General features: G+C 44.5%; 1 protein-coding gene across 11 annotated transcripts in view; it reads right to left on the minus strand.

The window, feature by feature from the left end:
* tead1b (TEA domain family member 1b) overlaps positions 1-18,953 on the minus strand; it is a 69,044-nt gene that overhangs the window by 21,351 nt on the left and 28,740 nt on the right. For 6 of the 11 annotated variants that reach the window (XM_014175322.3, XM_014175319.3, XM_014175320.3 and 3 more), the window contains one exon: positions 18,429-18,681. In XM_014175322.3, coding sequence (XP_014030797.1) covers positions 18,429-18,630 — 202 coding nt within the window. In that variant the 5' untranslated portion in view covers positions 18,631-18,681. Of the gene's footprint in view, positions 1-5,100; positions 5,138-12,942; positions 13,017-18,428; positions 18,682-18,953 lie in introns of those variants that run through there. The other 5 variants (XM_014175315.3, XM_045708885.2, XM_014175321.3 and 2 more) reach the window with 3 other exon arrangements.

An 18,953-nucleotide genomic window follows, 5' to 3' on the forward strand; every position in this document is an offset into this window, starting at 1 on the left:
CATTAAAACTGTAAAAAGAAGACCATGTTTTTTCAGTGAGACTGCAGTAGTCAATGAGGTTAACTGGCCTAGCTGGAAAGCCCCCCCCCCCACCAACCCCCCGCTCTATCCCCCTGGACTGTTGGGGTTTACACAGCTGCTGTGTCTGCTTGCTCCTAGCCCCCATCCAACATCCCCCTACCGCCAGCCCCCACACTGCCTCTACCCCTCCCCACTCATATCCCCTCTGGTGCTGCTGGAGCCTGCTGCCCCCAAAAAAGAACAGACTCACAGTTTATTTACAACTCCTCCACTTTCCCTGTGCGTATTCTGACAATGTTCCATCACACTACTTTGATTAACATTAGCATTACTCAGAGTTGAACTCGCTCTTTAGCAAACATTTCCTCTGAACTTTATAGAGTCTTTCTCAACAATTCGAAAATCCTCACTGTGTCATTTTTTGTTGAGCGCTCCAACTCCTTTCTACCTTGAATGAGTCCTTTTGGAAGTTTTTCTGGGTAAGCCCTTCGCATCATTTATATGTCTTGACTCTCTCTCCTCTTCCGTTCTCATCACATTACTGTCTCTGTATTCAAACTAATCACTGCTAACAAAACTTCCATCATTAGCTGCTCTATGGAAAGGAGAGAAGCTGAATCTTGCAGGAGACACAGTATATTGACGTTTGAGTTGAAGTTAGTTCATCCCACATGTGTAGGCCACATGTCCTTCTGCTTCAGCCCATATTCTAAAGTACTTATGAGTGGTGAGTGACACCGGGGGAAGACAGGTGGTGCTGTGGCCTGACTATTGTCACCTGCCAGGAGAACATGGGGGCGGCAGGTAGCCTAGTGATTAGAGTGTTGGGCCAGTAACCAAAAGGTTGCTAGATCAAATCCCTGAGCTGACAAGGTAAAAATCTGTCATTCTGCCCCTGAACGAGGCAGTTAACCAACTGTTCCTAGGCCGTCACTGTAAATAAGAATTTGTTCTTAACTAATTTGCCTAGTTAAATATATATACTGATGTTTAAAATATATATATATATATATATATATATATACATATATATATATATATATTTTAAACATCAGTGCTAGAGCCTCATCTGAAGAAGGGAATGAGATAGATCAAAAGCCTGGGTCATGTGGCCATAATATCCACTAAATATATATGGTATGAGAGCTTAATTTTGCTCAAAAATGGAGCTGACCCTTCAGGACTTGAACTCAGCCCAGACACACATGTTCTCACCCATGGCAGTGATGAGATACATTTCTCCAGAGGGTGAGCTGGTCAATTAGTGAGCTTGATGTGCATACATTAGCCATTGATCATGCACCCAGAGGCCATTGTAAACAAAGCATCTCCACTGGCATTTCAATGAAAAGATGATTAAATCTGAAAAGACCCCAGAGCAATATGCCCACATATGATAAACATTGGGCTAATTTAAGTTATGGTGTATTAAAAGTTTTAACTGCCTTGGTTACGTCCTTTGAGTGGTAATAACAACGCTTTGCTGAAGGTTTTTTTCCTCCTCCTTTTAAAGGCGATCATTTCCTGTAGCAGCACTTTTGTTTAATGCAGGCACAACCACAGTCACATCTGGTCCGGCGGTGGGCGATGATGTCAATGGATGTTGAGACCGTGCTGGGCCTGGCTCCATGTCAGCCAGCGGTGCGCTCACTCATGTGGTTTTAACTCTCTCCTCTTAGTAGGAGCACGAGACACGCCTTGAACAGCACAGGGGGCAACCTCTCGCCCACACACCCCGCCAAACATATCTATCATTCATTCTCATTACAATGTAATTTTCTCAAGTGTCACTTGTCAAAGCCCAAAACGAACCACCAATGTGATTTCGCCCAGGCTGAACCTGAATTAGCCTTGTGAAAGCTTAACACGCTGTAAGATGTTACGGCACTGCTCAGTCATTATCTCAACCCAATATTTAGAACCTTGTGCTGTAGGAAACTACTGGGTAAAGTACCTATTTCACATTCTCCTGTCTCAAAACATTCATTTGTAAGTCAAGGAGCACTACAGGGGACTTTCTCAAACCAGAGAAAGTGCTTCCTTCCTTCCTTCCTTCCTTCCTTCCTTCCTTCCTTCCTTCCTTCCTTCCTTCCTTCCTTCCTTCCTTCCTTCCTTCCTTCCGTCTCTCTCTCTCTCTCTCTCTCTCGCTCTCTCGCTCTCTCGCTCTCTCGCTCTCTCTCTATATATATATATATATATATATATATATATATATATATATATATACACTGCTCAAAAAAATAAAGGGAACACTAAAATAATACATCCTAGATCTGAATGAATGAAATAATCTTATTAAATACTTTTTTCTTTACATAGTTGAATGTGCTGACAACAAAATCACACAAAAAGAATCAATGGAAATCCAATTTATCAACCCATGGAGGTCTGGATTTGGAGTCACACTCAAAATTAAAGTGGAAAACCACACTACAGGCTGATCCAACTTTGATGTAATGTCCTTAAAACAAGTCAAAATAAGGCTCAGTAGTGTGTGTGGCCTCCACGTGCCTGTATGACCTCCCTACAATGCCTGGGCATGCTCCTGATGAGGTGGCGGATGGTCTCCTGAGGGATCTCCTCCCAGACCTGGACTAAAGCATCCGCCAACTCCTGGACAGTCTGTGGTGCAACGTGGCGTTGGTGGATGGAGCGAGACATGATGTCCCAGATGTGCTCAATTGGATTCAGGTCTGGGGAACGGGCGGGCCAGTCCATGGCATCAATGCCTTCCTCTTGCAGGAACTGCTGACACACTCCAGCCACATGAGGTCTAGCATTGTCTTGCATTAGGAGGAACCCAGGGCCAACCGCACCAGCATATGGTCTCACAAGGGGTCTGAGGATCTCATCTCGGTACCTAATGGCAGTCAGGCTACCTCTGGCGAGCACATGGAGGGCTGTGCGGCCCCCCAAGGAAATGCCACCCCACACCATGACTGACCCACCGCCAAACCGGTCATGCTGGAGGATGTTGCAGGCAGCAGAACGTTCTCCACGGCATCTCCAGACTCTGTCACGTCTGTCACATGTGCTCAGTGTGAACCTGCTTTCCTCTGTGAAGAGCACAGGGCGCCAGTGGCGAATTTGCCGATCTTGGTGTTCTCTGGCAAATGCCAAACGTCCTGCACGGTGTTGGGCTGTAAGCACAACCCCCACCTGTGGACGTCGGGCCCTCATACCACCCTCATGGAGTCTGTTTCTGACCGTTTGAGCAGACACATGCACATTTGTGGCCTGCTGGAGGTCATTTTGCAGGGCTCTGGCAGTGCTCCTCCAGCTCCTCCTTGCACAAAGGCGGAGGTAGCGGTCCTGCTGCTGGGTTGTTGCCTTCCTACTGCCTCCTCCACGTCTCCTGATGTACTGGCCTGTCTCCTGGTAGCGCCTCCATGCTCTGGACACTACGCTGACAGACACAGCAAACCTTCTTGCCACAGCTCGCATTGATGTGCCATCCTGGATGAGCTGCACTACCTGAGCCACTTGTGTGGGTTGTAGACTCCGTGTCATGCTACCACTAGAGTGAAAGCACCGCCAGCATTCAAAAGTGACCAAAACATCAGCCAGGAAGCATAGGAACTGAGAAGTGGTCTGTGGTCACCACCTGCAGAACCACTCCTTTATTGGGGGTGTCTTGCTAATTGCCTATAATTTCCACCTGTTGTCTATTCCATTTGCACAACAGCATGTGAAATGTATTGTCAATCAGTGTTGCTTCCTAAGTGGACAGTTTGATTTCACAGAAGTGTGATTGACTTGGAGTTACATTGTGTTGTTTAAGTGTTCCCTTTATTTTTTTGAGCAGTGTATATATATATATATATCCCACCCTCCCTCTACAGACACAGACATCTATGTAAGTGTTGATCACATGAATGCTTGTCAATGTAAATGGATAGACAGTTTTCCTGTCTAGGCAGAGTAAGAGTGGCATTGATCCTTTTCCATTGGGTTTCTTGTCCCAGAATGCAGTGTGGGCCAGAGGCCAGCCTCTCTCTCTATGTGGATGGAGTAGCAGGCTCAGACAATAGGCCTGACTTCCTTGTCATCCCTGATAGATGACTCAGGGGTCTCAGGCTGACATTAGCATCACAATAGACTAAACCAACAATATGGAGGCATTCAGCAGGAGGGTCCCTGGCTGGATCAGGGTGTGGGTAGAGGAGGCAGAAAGCCTTTAACTTGACAAGAACAGCGGCACACTGGGAAACAGCGCTTGCCAAGAGGAGAATCTGTCACTAACAATAAAGGAGACTTGTGGCCTGGAAGTTGAACAGGTGACAGACAATGGTATCCTACATTTGGCTGTCAGTTTCAAGTAACCTACATTTGAATATGTACATAATAATAAAACAAATATTTTTACATAACGAAAGCCCAGATTGTATAATCATTAAACATAACCACACAGCAAAAGTATGTTGTTTGTATTGGTGTTAATTGTACAAAAACAATTATTGCTGAACTGCCAAGGTGAACAAAACAATAGGTCTGCCCTTTGAGTGAGAGGCTAGCTGAAACAATTCCAGTGCTTCTAAAAATAAAGGTTTGAAGTTGCTAAGATCCTACAGGTGTTTCCCCGTGAAGGTGTGGCTCAAAGAAACTCCCTCCCCTCCCCTCTTCCTCCTCCCCCTTTTCTTCAAATTCCTGCTCTCTCATCAGTAATAATTAATGTCAGAGGGAGAGGGGGCAGTGAAATCCATTTAGAAAGAAGATAACGTCTGCTGATCCCAACATCTGACTCCAGCCAACCAGCTACTTATTATGGGTGGCTTAACCCCCCCATTTAAAGCGTGGTGCCCTAAGAAAGACTTCAAGGCCAAAGTCAGCACGTCGACGATCACACACACTCGGGACATTTTTAGGGTCACAATAGTTTACCCCACCCCCCACGATGACATACACATACACATGTCCCACCCATCCCTCCTAGCTTTCACAAACTGAACGTTTAACCCTATATATCTAAGCCTATATATCTTCCAGAGAGGCCGTCTGTGTGTGCGTCCATCTGCCTCCTGCTGAGAGGGCACGGTCACACGCAAACACACGTATACACATCCTCTATATTCTACTCACTCAGCTTGCTTTGATAATCCATCGCATGGTGCCATGCTGCTGAGTTAGAGGAAACAAGGATTAATAAAGATCATATGTTTTTTCTTTTTGTGCAAATAGTTTTCAAGAATGTTGTTATGAATTATTTTAAGTGAAACGTACTGAGGGATTCTGATTTGTCATCTGCAGTCTGTACATCCATTGTAGCCTCCACCCAAAATTCCACAATCCATGATTTGACTATTTGATTTGTAGAGCCTGCTGTGTGCCTGTGTAAATGTAGGGCAGGCTCCTTAACGTCTCTGGGAGAAAGAAATAGAACATCAGTGGCTGTTTGCTTTCGGCTATGACCTCGGCCCCAACACTCAACATGGGTATTTCTCATTCATACAGCCACAGACCACAACAATTCTGTGCTCATTTGAAACAGAAAAATGAAAAAATGAACCCAATCCATGAGGGCACTTATGTAACACTGAAGAATAAATGTGAAGAGCTAATGAATTTGGTTTAAAAAGTCATTAAGTCATGTGTCCCCTCTTCAGGACTTCTCAAACAGGCCAGTGGGGCAGACAGAAACCACAGAGATTCATATCACCCATTTACAAAACATGAATGCCCTCGAATAACTCACTAAACTCACATATGGGTTTACACGAACAGATTATGTTTTTAAGATGATGTTTACATAATATCATGTTTAATATTAAAAATTATGTATAAAATGAGCTCCACAAACAAAAAGGCAAAGTCCAGTCCACTTTTAAAGACATAGATATAATGATGTTCCCAATCTCTTACATAACCTTTAGCATACAATGTGAAATGACAGGAAGTAACATTCAAATGTAATGACATGATTGTCATTTTAGAAACAGGCCTACTATTACTCAAAACTATTACTCAAATACATTTACAGTATTTTTCTAAAAACGATGTGCTAGTAATCTGTTGCAGACGAATACGTTGCAAAACTACCATAAACCTATATTTTTAATACTTCTGTCTAAAATGTATTTATCTATGAGAAGATAAGATCTTATGAGAAGATATGAGATATGAGAAGATTAGATCTTATATTTATTGAACTATAATCACATTTTCTCTTAGATACACTCTGATTTCAAGTGATTCATCTATCCCATTTCTGCAGTTTGTTAATTTGTGCTTTCTAATGTGAGGACTTTGCTGATTGGTTGAGAAAGTAGAAGCAGTTCCTTCTGATGGTTAGGGCTACAAAGGGTGAGCTCTTCTATGGAACGGCTAGGCTATATTTGTGGTCTTAAGCAAACAAAGAACAAACAAGGCAGCAGACCCCAAACCTGAGTAATGTTTCTCATTCAGTCGTCGAGCCGTCCAACAATATCCACTACTTAATCATTGTCGTGTGATATAACTGTTGTTCCACAGTGAGTAACAGCATGGTATGCAACCAGGATCTACAAGCATTCAGTGGTAATAGACCATCACTTTCACCCGCAGAAAGTGGCCAGCTGAATAGGCTTTGCCAAGTTCTTGCGACTCCTGATACACATCCATAATTCAACCCAGTGGAGGTTGGCGCTCACACACACTCAAAGGCACTGTGTTTAGTCTTCAGGCCTGATTAATGGATAAAAAGTATCATTCGGTGGCTGGAAATCTGACTGCGGATCAATTAATTTCTCCGTATAATGTCTTTGTATGAAATTAATACCTCTTTAAAAATCTATTTATTTCTGCCAACACCAAAAAGAAATCAATACTTCACTTTAACTGACCTTAAAGTGGGTTAAAAGCCCAGTGAGTGGTTGAGGTAATGAGTCAGGTTAACCGTGAGAGATTAAAGGTGGGGTACTTTTTCTCCAGCTAACGGGACATCAGATATCAACAGGTTACTGACCCGGGTCTTCATGGAGACACAGAGAGGATTACACCAGCTATCCTCTGCTAAATGTTGACTGTGTTTCGGACAGGGGCGAGGAGTTAGGGGCGCCACCCATCACTCAGTGGCCCTGGCCGGCTCTACGTCCTCTCTCCCTGGCCTGTCCTGCTCAGGCGAGCCTGCGGCTGAGGCCTACTCCCCCCTCTCAGAGAAATACATGCGCTCACCGGGGAACAATTAACACAGCCAGCACTCATCTGAATCACTCTATCAATTAGGAGCCACTGAGTATATCATCACATACATTACTGCAGAGGCAGGCCTGGCCGTTGGGTCGGGGTGTGTCTTTCAGGAGTAGTGGGGGAGGAGGAGAGAGAGGAGGGAGGGATGAAATAAACAACTAGGGAGTCAGGCTACAGTCGGACTGGCTGCTGGACTAATCTGTGAGGGCGGCGGTAATTAGGAGTCCCCTGAGGAACTTGTAGCGGAGCGCGGCCGATGTGTGAACATGACGCTGGCTGGCAGGCAGGGAGGCACCCCCACCCTCCTCCTTACAGGGTTAAATCAATATTTTCAATCTCTCAGGATCAATCCGGCATCTGAACACAAAGAAAAACCTGTTAGCGGCGACCAATATGTGTAAATGAAAAGCCCAACTTTGTGGCCCTGATGTGGTCTGCCTCTCCTTCTCCTGTGTGCTTCTCTTTAACTCACACAGGCAGAAAGTACAAACCTTATCTCTCAAAGTTGTGAGGGAATTCTATCCTTTTCCAACAGAGAAATCGCACACAATCCTCTCTGTCAAGGCTGTAACAGTCTGACAGCTCCAATCAGTCTAGAAGAGATAGCTGCCTGTGATACAGACCAAACACGATAGTAAATGATAATAAATGATAGTAAACCTGCCCAATGTGATCATTTCTCAATGTGATCAAGTCTTCTAAGAGCAGCTCCTTTGTCTGCTTCTCTGCGATAAACACTGCAGTATTGGCAAGGCTAGCATATCTCCAACCTGTTCTTCATGATCCTCTTCACAAACAGACTTACAGTTTATACATTTGAGAATCCTATGGGCTTTACCTTGGACATACAATCACAGGCTTCAACATCTGCTGCCAACATTAAATAACAGGCTTTAGGAGCATTGGTTGAAAAATATAGAGGTACAGTACAGATTCCATTCTTACGGATTCCATTCTAGACAATCTGGACCCTCTCTTCCTAAAATTATCCGCCGCCATTGTTGCAACCCCTATTACTAGTCTGTTCAACCTCTCTTTCGTATCATCTGAGATTCCTTAAGATTGGAAAGCGGCCGCGGTCATTCTCCTCTTCAAAGGGGGAGACACTCTAGACCCAAACTGTTACAGACCTATATCCATCCTGTCCTGCCTTTCTAAAGTCTTCGAAAGCCAAGTGAACAAACAGATCACCGACCATTTCGAATACCACCGTACCTTCTCCGCAATGCAATCTGGTTTCCGAGCTGGTCACGGTTGCACCTCAGCCACGCTCAAGGTCCTAAACGATATCACAACCGTCATCGATAAAAGACAGTACTGTGCATCCGTCTTCATCGACCTGGCCAAGGCTTTCGACTCTGTCAATCACCGTATTCTTATCGGCAGACTCAACAGCCTTGGTTTCTCTAATGACTGTCTCGCCTGGTTCACTAACTACTTCTCAGATAGAGTTCAGTGTGTCAAATCGGAGGGCCTGGTGTCCGGACCTCTGGTATTCTCTATGGGGGTGCCACAGGGTTCAATTCTTGGGCCGACTCTTTTCTATGTATATATCAATGATTTCGCTCTTGCTGCAGGTGATTCTTTGATCCACCTCCACGCAGACGACACCATTCTGTATACATCTGGCCCTTCTTTGGACACTGTTTTAACAAACCTCCAAACTTTCTATTGTGTTACGAGGTTCAACGCCATACAACACTCCTTCCATAGCCTCCAACTGCTCTTAAATGCTAGTAAAATGAAATGCATTTTCTTCAACCGATCGCTGCCCACACCCGCCCGCCCGACTAGCATCACTACTCTGGATGGTTCTGACTTAGAATATGTGGACAACTATAAATACCTAGGTGTCTGGCTAGACTGTAAACTCTCCTTCCAGACTCATATTAAGCATCTCCAATCTAACATTAAATCTAGAATCGGCTTCCTGTTTCACAACAAAGCCTCCTTCACTCATGCTGCCCAACATACCCTCGTAAAACTGACTATCCTACCGATCCTTGACTTCGGCGATGTCATTTACAAAATAACCTCCAACACTCTACTCAGCAAATTGGATGCAGTCTATCACAATGCCATCCGTTTTGTCACCAAAGCCCCATATACTACCCACCACTGCAACCTGTATGCTCTCGTTGGCTGGTCCTCGCTACATATTCGTCGCCAGACCCACTGGCTCCAGGTCATCTATAAGTCTTTGCTAGGTAAAGCTCCACCTTATCTCAGCTCACTGGTCACCATAGCAACACCCACCCATAGCACGCGCTCCAGCAGGTATATTTCACTGGTCATCCCCAAAGCCAACACCTCCTTTGGCTGCCTTTCCTCCAGTTCTCTGCTGCCAATGACTGGAACGAGTTGCAAAAATCACTGAAGTTGGAGACTTATAAGTCCCTCACTAACTTTAAGTGTCAGCTGTCAGAGCAGCTTACCGATCGCTGCAGCTGTACACAGCCCATCTGTAAATAGCCCATCCAACCAACTACCTACCTCATCCCCATATTTGTTTTTGTTTTTAGACTCTTTTGCACACCAGTATTTCTACTTGCACATCCTCATCTGCACATATATCACTCCAGTGTAAATACCTAAATTGTAATTCCTTCGCCACTATTGGCCTATTAGTTGCCTTACCTCCTTACTTCATTTGCACACACTGTATACAGATTTTTCTATTGTGTTATTGACTCTACATTTGTTCATCCCATGTGTAACTGTGTTGTTTTTGTCGCACTGCTTTGCTTTATCTTGGCCAGGTCGCAGTTGTAAATGAGAACTTGTTCTCAACTGGCCTACCTGGTTAACCTGTCTGGGCTAGGGGGCAGTATTTTCACGGCCGGATGAAAAATGTACCTAATTTACTCTGGCCCAGAAACTAGAATATGCATATTATTAGTAGATTTGGATAGAAAACACTCTGACGTTTCTAAAACTGTTTGAATGGTGTCTGTGAGTATTACAGAACTCATATGCCAGGCAAAAACCTGAGAAAAATTCAACCAGGAAGCGGAGGATCTGAGAATTGTAGTTCTTCTTTCTAGTCCCTTTCAAAACTACAGTATTTGTGGGGTCACGTTGCACTTCCTAAGGCTTCCATTGGCTGTCAACAGCCTTCAGAAAGTGGTTTGAGCATTTTCCTGTCACTGGGCAGATAATAGGAGCTCAGTTACTGAGTGGTCTGCCTGGCAACAAAGGGATTGGATATGCGCGGTCATGCGAGCACGCCGTTCCTTCTTTTTATTCTTGAATGAAAATGCTATTGTCCGGTTGGAATATTATCGCAATTTTACATAAAAAATACCATAAAGATTGATTTTAAACAGCGTTTGACATGCTTCTAAGTACGGTAATGGAACATTTTTTTTCCGCACTCGCGCGTTATGCCTTTGGATAAGTGATCTGTACGCACGAACAAAACTGAGGTATTTGTACATTAATATGGATTATATGGAAACAACATTTCTTGTGGAAGTAGCAGTCCTGAGAGTGCATTCTGACGAAGATCAGCAAAGGTAAGAGAATATTTCTAATACTAATTCTGAGTTTAGGGTGCCCCGAACTTGGCGGGTGTCTGAATAGCTCACCGTGATGGCTGAGCTATGTACTCAGAATATTGAAAAATGTGCTTTCTCCGTAAAGCTATTTTAAAATCTGACACAGCGGTTGCATCCAGGGGTAGTCTATCTATAATTCTTTAAATAATTGTTATATATTTTGTCAACGTTTATGATGAGTATTTTTGTAAATTGATGTGCACATTCACCGGACGTTTTGGTGGGAAAACATTTTCTGAAAATCACGCTCCAATGTAAAATGCTGTTTTTGGATATAAATATGAACTTTATTGAACAAAACATACATGTATTGTGTAACATAATGTCCTAGGAGTGTCATCTGATGAAGATCGTCAAAGGTTAGTGCTTCTTTTAGCTGTGTTTTGGGTTCTATTGTCACATGTCCTTGCTTGGAAAATGGCTGTGTGATTATTTTTGTCTATGTACTCTCCTAACATAATCTAATGTTTTGCTTTCGCTGTAAAGCCTTTTTGAAATCGGACAATGTGGTTACATCAAGGAGAAGTGTATCTTTAAAATGGTGTAAAATAGTTGTATGTTTGAGAAAGTTGAATTATGACATTTTGTTGTTTTTGAATTTGCCGCCCTGATATTTCACTGGCTGTGTCCCGCAGGTCTAGTGTCCCACCTAGCCCATAGAAGTTAAACAAAGGTGAAATAAAAAAATAAAAACATTGATTACACCGAATGGTTTTATCATTGTAGAATGGTTGGTCTCATCAGTAGAATGGGTTTCATAAATATAAAATGGTGCCATCATCAGTGTTAAACTGATGCTGTACATAAATGGAGAGCATAAGACACTGCATCTTTAAGAAGCCCAGAGTTCCGGCATTTTACTCAAACAAAAGCAGCCAATTGGGAGCGTGCAACCTGAAACCAGCCCAGCTCTAAAGAGACTCACACAGGCTTCCCTGCTGGGACACACCCCATAAAATCCCTGACACACACAGGCAGCAGAATATTCCCTACTAACCTAACCCTGCTCTCACATGCAAACCATTCCTGATAAAACATTGAGCAAACCTCACTATGGTCAAATCACAACTGAGCACACTGTAACCCTCTCTCTTCCCTGCAGGTCAGGAATTACATGGCACCTTCAGAAAGCGCTCTTTCTTCTCTTGTTAGAACAGGATGGAACTTGAAAACCCGATTGTGTCCTTTACATGGGAAAAACAAACATTGTATTTTGTACAATCATTTAATGATAAAAACAGCCTCAGTGTTGATCATTTTAGGACACAGAGGTCCGTGATTGTGTGTGTGTGTGTGTGTGTGTGTGTGTGTGTGTGTGTGTGTGTGTGTGTGTGTGTGTGTGTGTGTGTGGTTTTAGCCTACATGCATGTATGTGTGTCTGCTTTATCTGTGTATAAATTGGTCGGGGTTCTCACAGTCTCTAAGAAAGCCATCTGAGATTCCATGGTACATTCCATTCTGATGAGGAGCCTGTGTCTGGACATTGATAAACCAACTGAGGTCCTGACCTACAAAAGACAAACCGGGCTGCATCAGTGGCAGATGAGACTGCTGTTCATAACAGACATACCAGCTACTGTATGCTGATGGATTTACATAATATACCGAAAAGTCCCTAAATGCCACTAAACAAATCCAGCGGAAAGAGATTTACAAGGATTTTCCTTCATCCAACCCTGACATATGGATACACCAAAAGCATCCTCAATATTCAAAAACGTTGCACGCAATCTCAAATAAAATAAAATCAAAATAAAATAAAATCTCTGTTCCTATTGCTCCGTCTGCGAGTAAGCCGTCTCTTTAGCACTATTTAAGCGCCTGCCAATAGCATCCCGTCACCCACTGGTCAACAAATAACAACAACAAGAGCCCAGGGCCCATTGTTCTGGCTGAGCAGCCAAGCGTGGTGCAATCCCCCAACAGCCTGAGGCTGGTTAATGCAGCAGGCAGGCAGGCAGGAGACAGGAATCTAAGACAAGTGCCAACATGCCATGCCTGGTCACACCTCACACACAGGGTCACTTCAATATCAACACAGGTCAACACTGGGGTCTACATGCTGGGGAGACCCCTACTAAAAATAACAGTACTGATCATCAAAAAAGCTGAGAATCTAGGTTAAAATCCCTTCTAATGTAAATTGATTACATTACGATTACATAAGTGATATGAAATCCAGTTTTAAATATAAGCCGACCTGTTTGTATCACCTGTCCTCATACTCTTCGAGCTGGGCGTATGGAACGAACACACACACACACGTCTCTCTTCATTGCCACGGGCACAAAACAACAACAGGTGCAGGCAAGCAGCAGCAGGATTGTCAGCATTGAGCTTGGTTTAAAGTGACAGCACAAAGAGCACATATAAAAGGTACCCTCTTCGAATTTTAGAGGCTGAAATGTCATGTGAGTCTCGTTATACTGCAACAGTCTCCCTTTGAAAATCCGACAGAATTTTAAGGAGCAGACAATTGGAAGCATTGTCCCTGAGAATAAAGTAAATATACTGTAGTGAGTGGGGCAGGGCGGACAACAAACAAACAGAGAGACGGGCAGATAGAAGCAGAAACATCTTTACTGACTGACCCAGAATGACTACATAACTTTGGTGTGTCAACTTATGAAGTCATGACCTTTAAATCCTTTACATTATTCAACACAACCCATTGCTAGTCTCACAATGCCAACATCCAGCCTGTCCAGACTGAACTCAGATTACACTTCAAGGGTTCCTCTTATCAGGAGAAAAATATAATATAATTGGAATTTTTCCTTTATGTGTGTAAAAACACAGCAGTGCTCCATTGCCACAATGGCTCAGGAACAAAGAGGGGATTATTGTGGAGGTGTCTGATGCCTCTCCGGCCTGAAGTTCCGCACACTCCAATCTGTGTGAATGCAGGTGACTCAGGGAGCCTGAGCTGATCCCAGAATTCCTCATTATCCGCCCAGCGGGGGATCTCAGGTCCGCTCGCTGTCTCTGGAAGCACTGCAGGGCCGGCAAGGCGGGCCCCAGAGGAGCACAGAGCTGGGCCATCGGGGGTGAGCCAGGTCTGCTCATTATGCCTAACTCATCCTTGGCATCCCTGCAAACCAAGTGCCACTTAGTGCCCGTAGGAGGGGCATGGGTCGGCCCACTGATGAGATGACAGAGCACACAGCATAGCAGTAATGGGAAAGCTTTGTTTCAAAAGACAAGAAGGACCAAGACATACGTGGACTGTATGTGGACTGATAGTGTCACCAATCTCCAGAATTGTATGTAAAGCCCTGTCTTACCTGTACCTTAGTCATCAAGCTGAAATGACAGAAAGCAGTAAACATTTTCCACCTATAAACTCAACAGATACAGTGATTGGACAGGCCCAGATAGGGCCCAATCAGACAGCCTCCAAGAGCAGAGCACAGATGGTCGTTTCACACATCATAATCATTACTGTTGCCACGGCTTCACTGCTCCAACACAAACATATTGTGATATTTAGACTGGTTTATGATAGCTGTGCCAGTGCTTTATCTACATTGATGTAAAGTGGAATAATTTGCTGCGGTATGTAACACACACACCAGAGTTAAAGAGCTCTGCAATGGAACACATGAATTAGATACAGCCATCCTTTGAAAGTGATGGGCGTAAAATACAAGAAATGTGACTATAGGCAACACCTGGGGAAATTGAATGAATTCAGATTTTCTTTGGCAGCAGTAAAATGGGAAAGACTCACTCACTTGTATTGCAAGGCTAGCACGTAAATGCAAATACACAGTGAATACATTCATAATGTGGGGCATGTCATTTCATGCGTCAACCCCATTTCTGGGCTGAGTTAAATAGAGGCTTGCACAGCAGGTGAATTATGTAAGTAAGCAGCAGTGTTGGGGGCTTGGGGCCACAGCCACTTTCTCACTGTGCTTTTCATGATCCTCTCATCAGCCAGCCCAGGGCCAGGGCCAGGCTCTGCCTACCATGCAGCTGTGCTGTTGTTCACCCCAGTCACAATTAACCTCTGAGACTGGGCACGGCGCCAGCCCCGATGAGACTCAGGGCACCAGAAAGCTCTTCAGGTAAACACCGCCATGATAGGCTAAGAAGCCGAAATTAGACATTGTTTTGAACCAAGAGGCAGTTGCTATAGAGACTGTTGCTAATTAACTGCACTCGGCCCGGGGGTACCAAAGGGCTTAAGGGCACTCAGGACGATTCCTCTTGTGATGAGCTTTATGCACGGTACCCAGTACTATCCCCAGGGTCTCTCATCACCAAAATACCTGCGTCTCCACCCCCCCACCTGTCACAGATGCCATGAGAGGGGCGGTAGTGGTCTGTCTGTCTGTCCATCAGGACCAAACCCTGTGGACCAGGATTACAAGGCTGTGTGAGGGGAGATGCTCTATGGTTGGCAGGGCCCGGCTCGCCCTCTTAAAACACAAATCACTGTGGCGTTTCAGACCAATCAATGCCCTCCATCAGCACTGAGGACCACTTCATGGCTTTCTCATCATCTCTGGTGGCATTCTGAAGTGATGCCCTGCGAGCTAGAGCACCTCACTAATGGAAATCTGTAGCATGCAGGGAGAAACAGACACATATCTAACATCATAAACAAAACGCTTCAGTTTTTCTCTGGGAAATGCAACAGGTCGGTATGTCTAAAGATGAGGCTCTTGCTGGTAAATCTGCTTTCACGGGGGCTACCTCTACAGATATCCCCATTGTTCTCTGTTTTTTAAAGAATGACACCGGCATCATACAGATATCCCAACAATTCATGATTGGTGAGAAAGGAAGGAAGGTGTGAGATTCCTGAGGGAGATGAAGAGGCTGGGTTGTGAGATTCCTCTTGGCTCTCCAGTCAGACACAGTGTCTCCTGTGAGACAACATTGCCTCATTGAGAGCTGCATCTTTCCACAGTTTACAACACCAGTGACTACATCCATAGCAGACTGCCAATTTTTAGAGGGTATTCTTCTAATAATAATAATAATACAATTTCAATGTTTAATAATTATTACATTTTTGTGCAAATAGTATTTCTTAATAAAACAATAACATTTGAGTGAAATTATTTTGGTGAAATTGCTTGAAGGTAAGATGTTTAATATTTCTTACTATTTCCTTAATTACACAGTCATAATATGTAAACAAACACTATACCCATGTTTTTTAAAATAAAAACAGTCCCAGTAAAAAGGCAGCCTATTTTCCATACTGGGCAGTGCTACAGTCCCCTTAATGGCTCAGTAAGTATGAGTGGGGTCACAGTTCACGCTATGATGGGTTTGGCACTAGGACCCAGCAACAGCTGCAGGGCTGAACAGAACAGCTAGCCTTGCCCCCAGAAAAAGCCCACAAACACACTGAGACCAGTTCCAATCTGCTCCCCTCCCCGCCCTCCCGCCTCAAAGTCCCACCAAACTTTGTGTTAGTTAGGCACTGAAAGAAGACCACGTCCCCACTCCTCCCTAGCCCCCTGAAAAAAACAAAAACAAATCTTCCTCTACACACTGTCTTTCAAAAGCTCTTTCACACAGCTGAACACTGGCACTCGACCCAGTCTGTTTCCAAGGCACAACAAACAACCTTGTATAGAGCTTTCATGTGCAGCATGTAAGCTTGTTGTCTTCACATCTTTGAATCCGTTGGCCATTGTGCTGCAGAAAAGCAATTGAATTGTGCAGCATGAAAATTAAGAGAGTGTTACTCACATAATCAATTATCCATTAACACATCCCTTGATAAACTTCAGTGGTACTTGAAGCAATATTTCAAAACAAGGATCATCCCACTAGATTTACACACCTACGCATGTTGCCTCCAGAACAGCCTGACTTCTTTGGGGCATGATATGCTGTGGTGTTCAATTGTTACTCAATTGTTATCAAGGGACCTAACATCTGCCAGGAAACATTCCCCCACCAGTACACCACTACCACCAGCCTGTACTGTTGACACAAGGCAAATTCGCTTAGGTCACTTGTTTTGCCCATTGTAATGTTCAATCGAACAGTAACGGAATGCCTTGATGCTAGTCTGCCTGCTTTATATAGCAAGCCAAGTGACTGACTGTCTGTAGGAGCGAACCATTTCTGTGAACGACGTACCTAATAAAACTGGCCACTGAGTGTATATTTCAGTCAATATTTCACTGTGAGTGGCTGACATCTCTGGCTCAGGGCACAGTGAAAGGCCAGTCCGGGGACACAGTGGATTATGCTAGTGAGTATATATGCAACCGGATACCCAGCACATCTGGCATGGTTGACCTCCGCTCAATCCCCCTGATCTCAGGCAGGTCAAGGTACATTCAATACCACCAATAACACAACCACTGACGGAATAGCTGTAAACACCACTCTGCATGGCACTTCCCTTTACACAGCACTGGAAACAAACAGAGCAGAAGACAATGGACTTTTATGAAAATTAATAACCTTGAATTGGTTATTATCATATTCTTTATGCATCAGCAGAGCCAGCAAAGGCCTATCAATTCTCCCAAGGTTTGCATTTGACACAAAATGTGCTGTTTTATGTTAAATGCTGTTTTGTGGAATTTGAAATGGTAGAAGTGCCTGAGCTAAAATATAACTGTCTGATGGTGGCCATTTGATCTCTTATCGGAGAGAAGAATGCATCCAACCAAAAACGAGACTGGCGTGTCCAGTCTGCACTAGTGAGTCTTGTCCTTAGCGTTAATCATTTAAAACTTGCTAGGCAAACCTATTTGTTATGCTCTAATCCTGAGCAAGGAGAGTGTGAGTGAGTTTCTTTGGCACTCCCATTCGGCTTGTAGGAGAGAGGAGGTGGTGCTGGGGTGGTGAGCTGGTTGGTCGGGTGGTCTGAAGCCTCTTTGTACCGGCAGCTGAGGGGGCTTCGCTGCCACTCCTAGACTTTACATTTGGTTTGGCCGGAGGGGTCACATGACAGCTGCAAACTAACACCCCGAGGGGCTTTCTGCTTTCACTTGACACTGACAGGCTGTGAGAGAGTCCAACACTGCAGAAAGAAAATATTCCCTCTTTCCATGACATCACCCAGCCAGGAATGGGGGAGGGGGGGGTTGGTGGCAGCCACAGCTGGTGGCAGCCACAGTACCATCTGCCCCTGCCTAATAGTTAATGCTGCTTTACTTATAGACTCCTACTTCTGCAGAGAAGGGACATGAATGTATGGCTACCGCCAAGGAGCCCTTAACAGACTGTAAGTCCCACAAATTAATTCCTGATTGACATTTATCAACGCTGAATCTCTCTGAAAATCTTCCTCAGTCACTTTGGGCACTTTTTAAGGTCCCATACCAAGATTATTTGAGTGTGTAATGATGATATGCAATTGGTTTTAAAAGTGAAATGTTGTGACTACCATCTTAAAACATTTACATAATAAAAAATAGTAATATATAATTACAAAGGAGGGTATCCTCGCTCTTCCTCCCATGTACCAACCCACATCCCTGACTCCATGTACCAACCCACATCCCTGACCCCATGTACCAACCCACATCCCTGACCCCATGTACCAACCCACATCCCTGACCCCATGTACCAACCCACATCCCTGACCCCATGTACCAACCCACATCCCTGACCCCATGTACCAACCCACATCCCTGACCCAATGTACCAACCCACATCCCGGAACCCATGTACCAACCCACATCCCTGACCCCATGTACTTACCGTACATCTTTCCCTCGTCAGATAGAATGATCTTCCTGCGCCCACAGGGGGGATAGATGGCCAGCGCCTCCTGAAAGCTCTGCTCGATGTCGGGGCTCCACACCCCCTCGGCGTCATTGTCCAGTGGCTTGTCTGCCGAATCGCTCATCCTCTCCATGTCCTCGGCAGGGCTCTCACTGCCGCTCCAGCTGCTGGGGTCCATGGTGGTGCTTGGGATCTCCAAGCTGAAGCCTGGAGCACAGTAAGGAGAGATCTGGAATTCCCAAATAAACAAACACAAACCATCCGTCACTCTCCAAAGCACAGGCATCTGCCTCCAAGACGACAACACTCTGCTCATGGCCACTGGTCAATAGTGTGGTGAGCCAAACAGGAGAGGATTCTTGGCCTAGCTATCTACCAATGTTAGGATTAGGATGACTGTGGTACAGTTTTACTAGATGCCATGGAAGGGACTGAAACGTTCCTTTATGCTAGTTTTTGTCTGACATTTTAAATGGTACTATTGAAAATACTTAATGTTAG

Source organism: Salmo salar, chromosome 26 (assembly GCF_965601325.2).
Source record: "Salmo salar chromosome 26, fSalSal1, whole genome shotgun sequence".
NCBI lineage: Eukaryota > Metazoa > Chordata > Actinopteri > Salmoniformes > Salmonidae > Salmo > Salmo salar.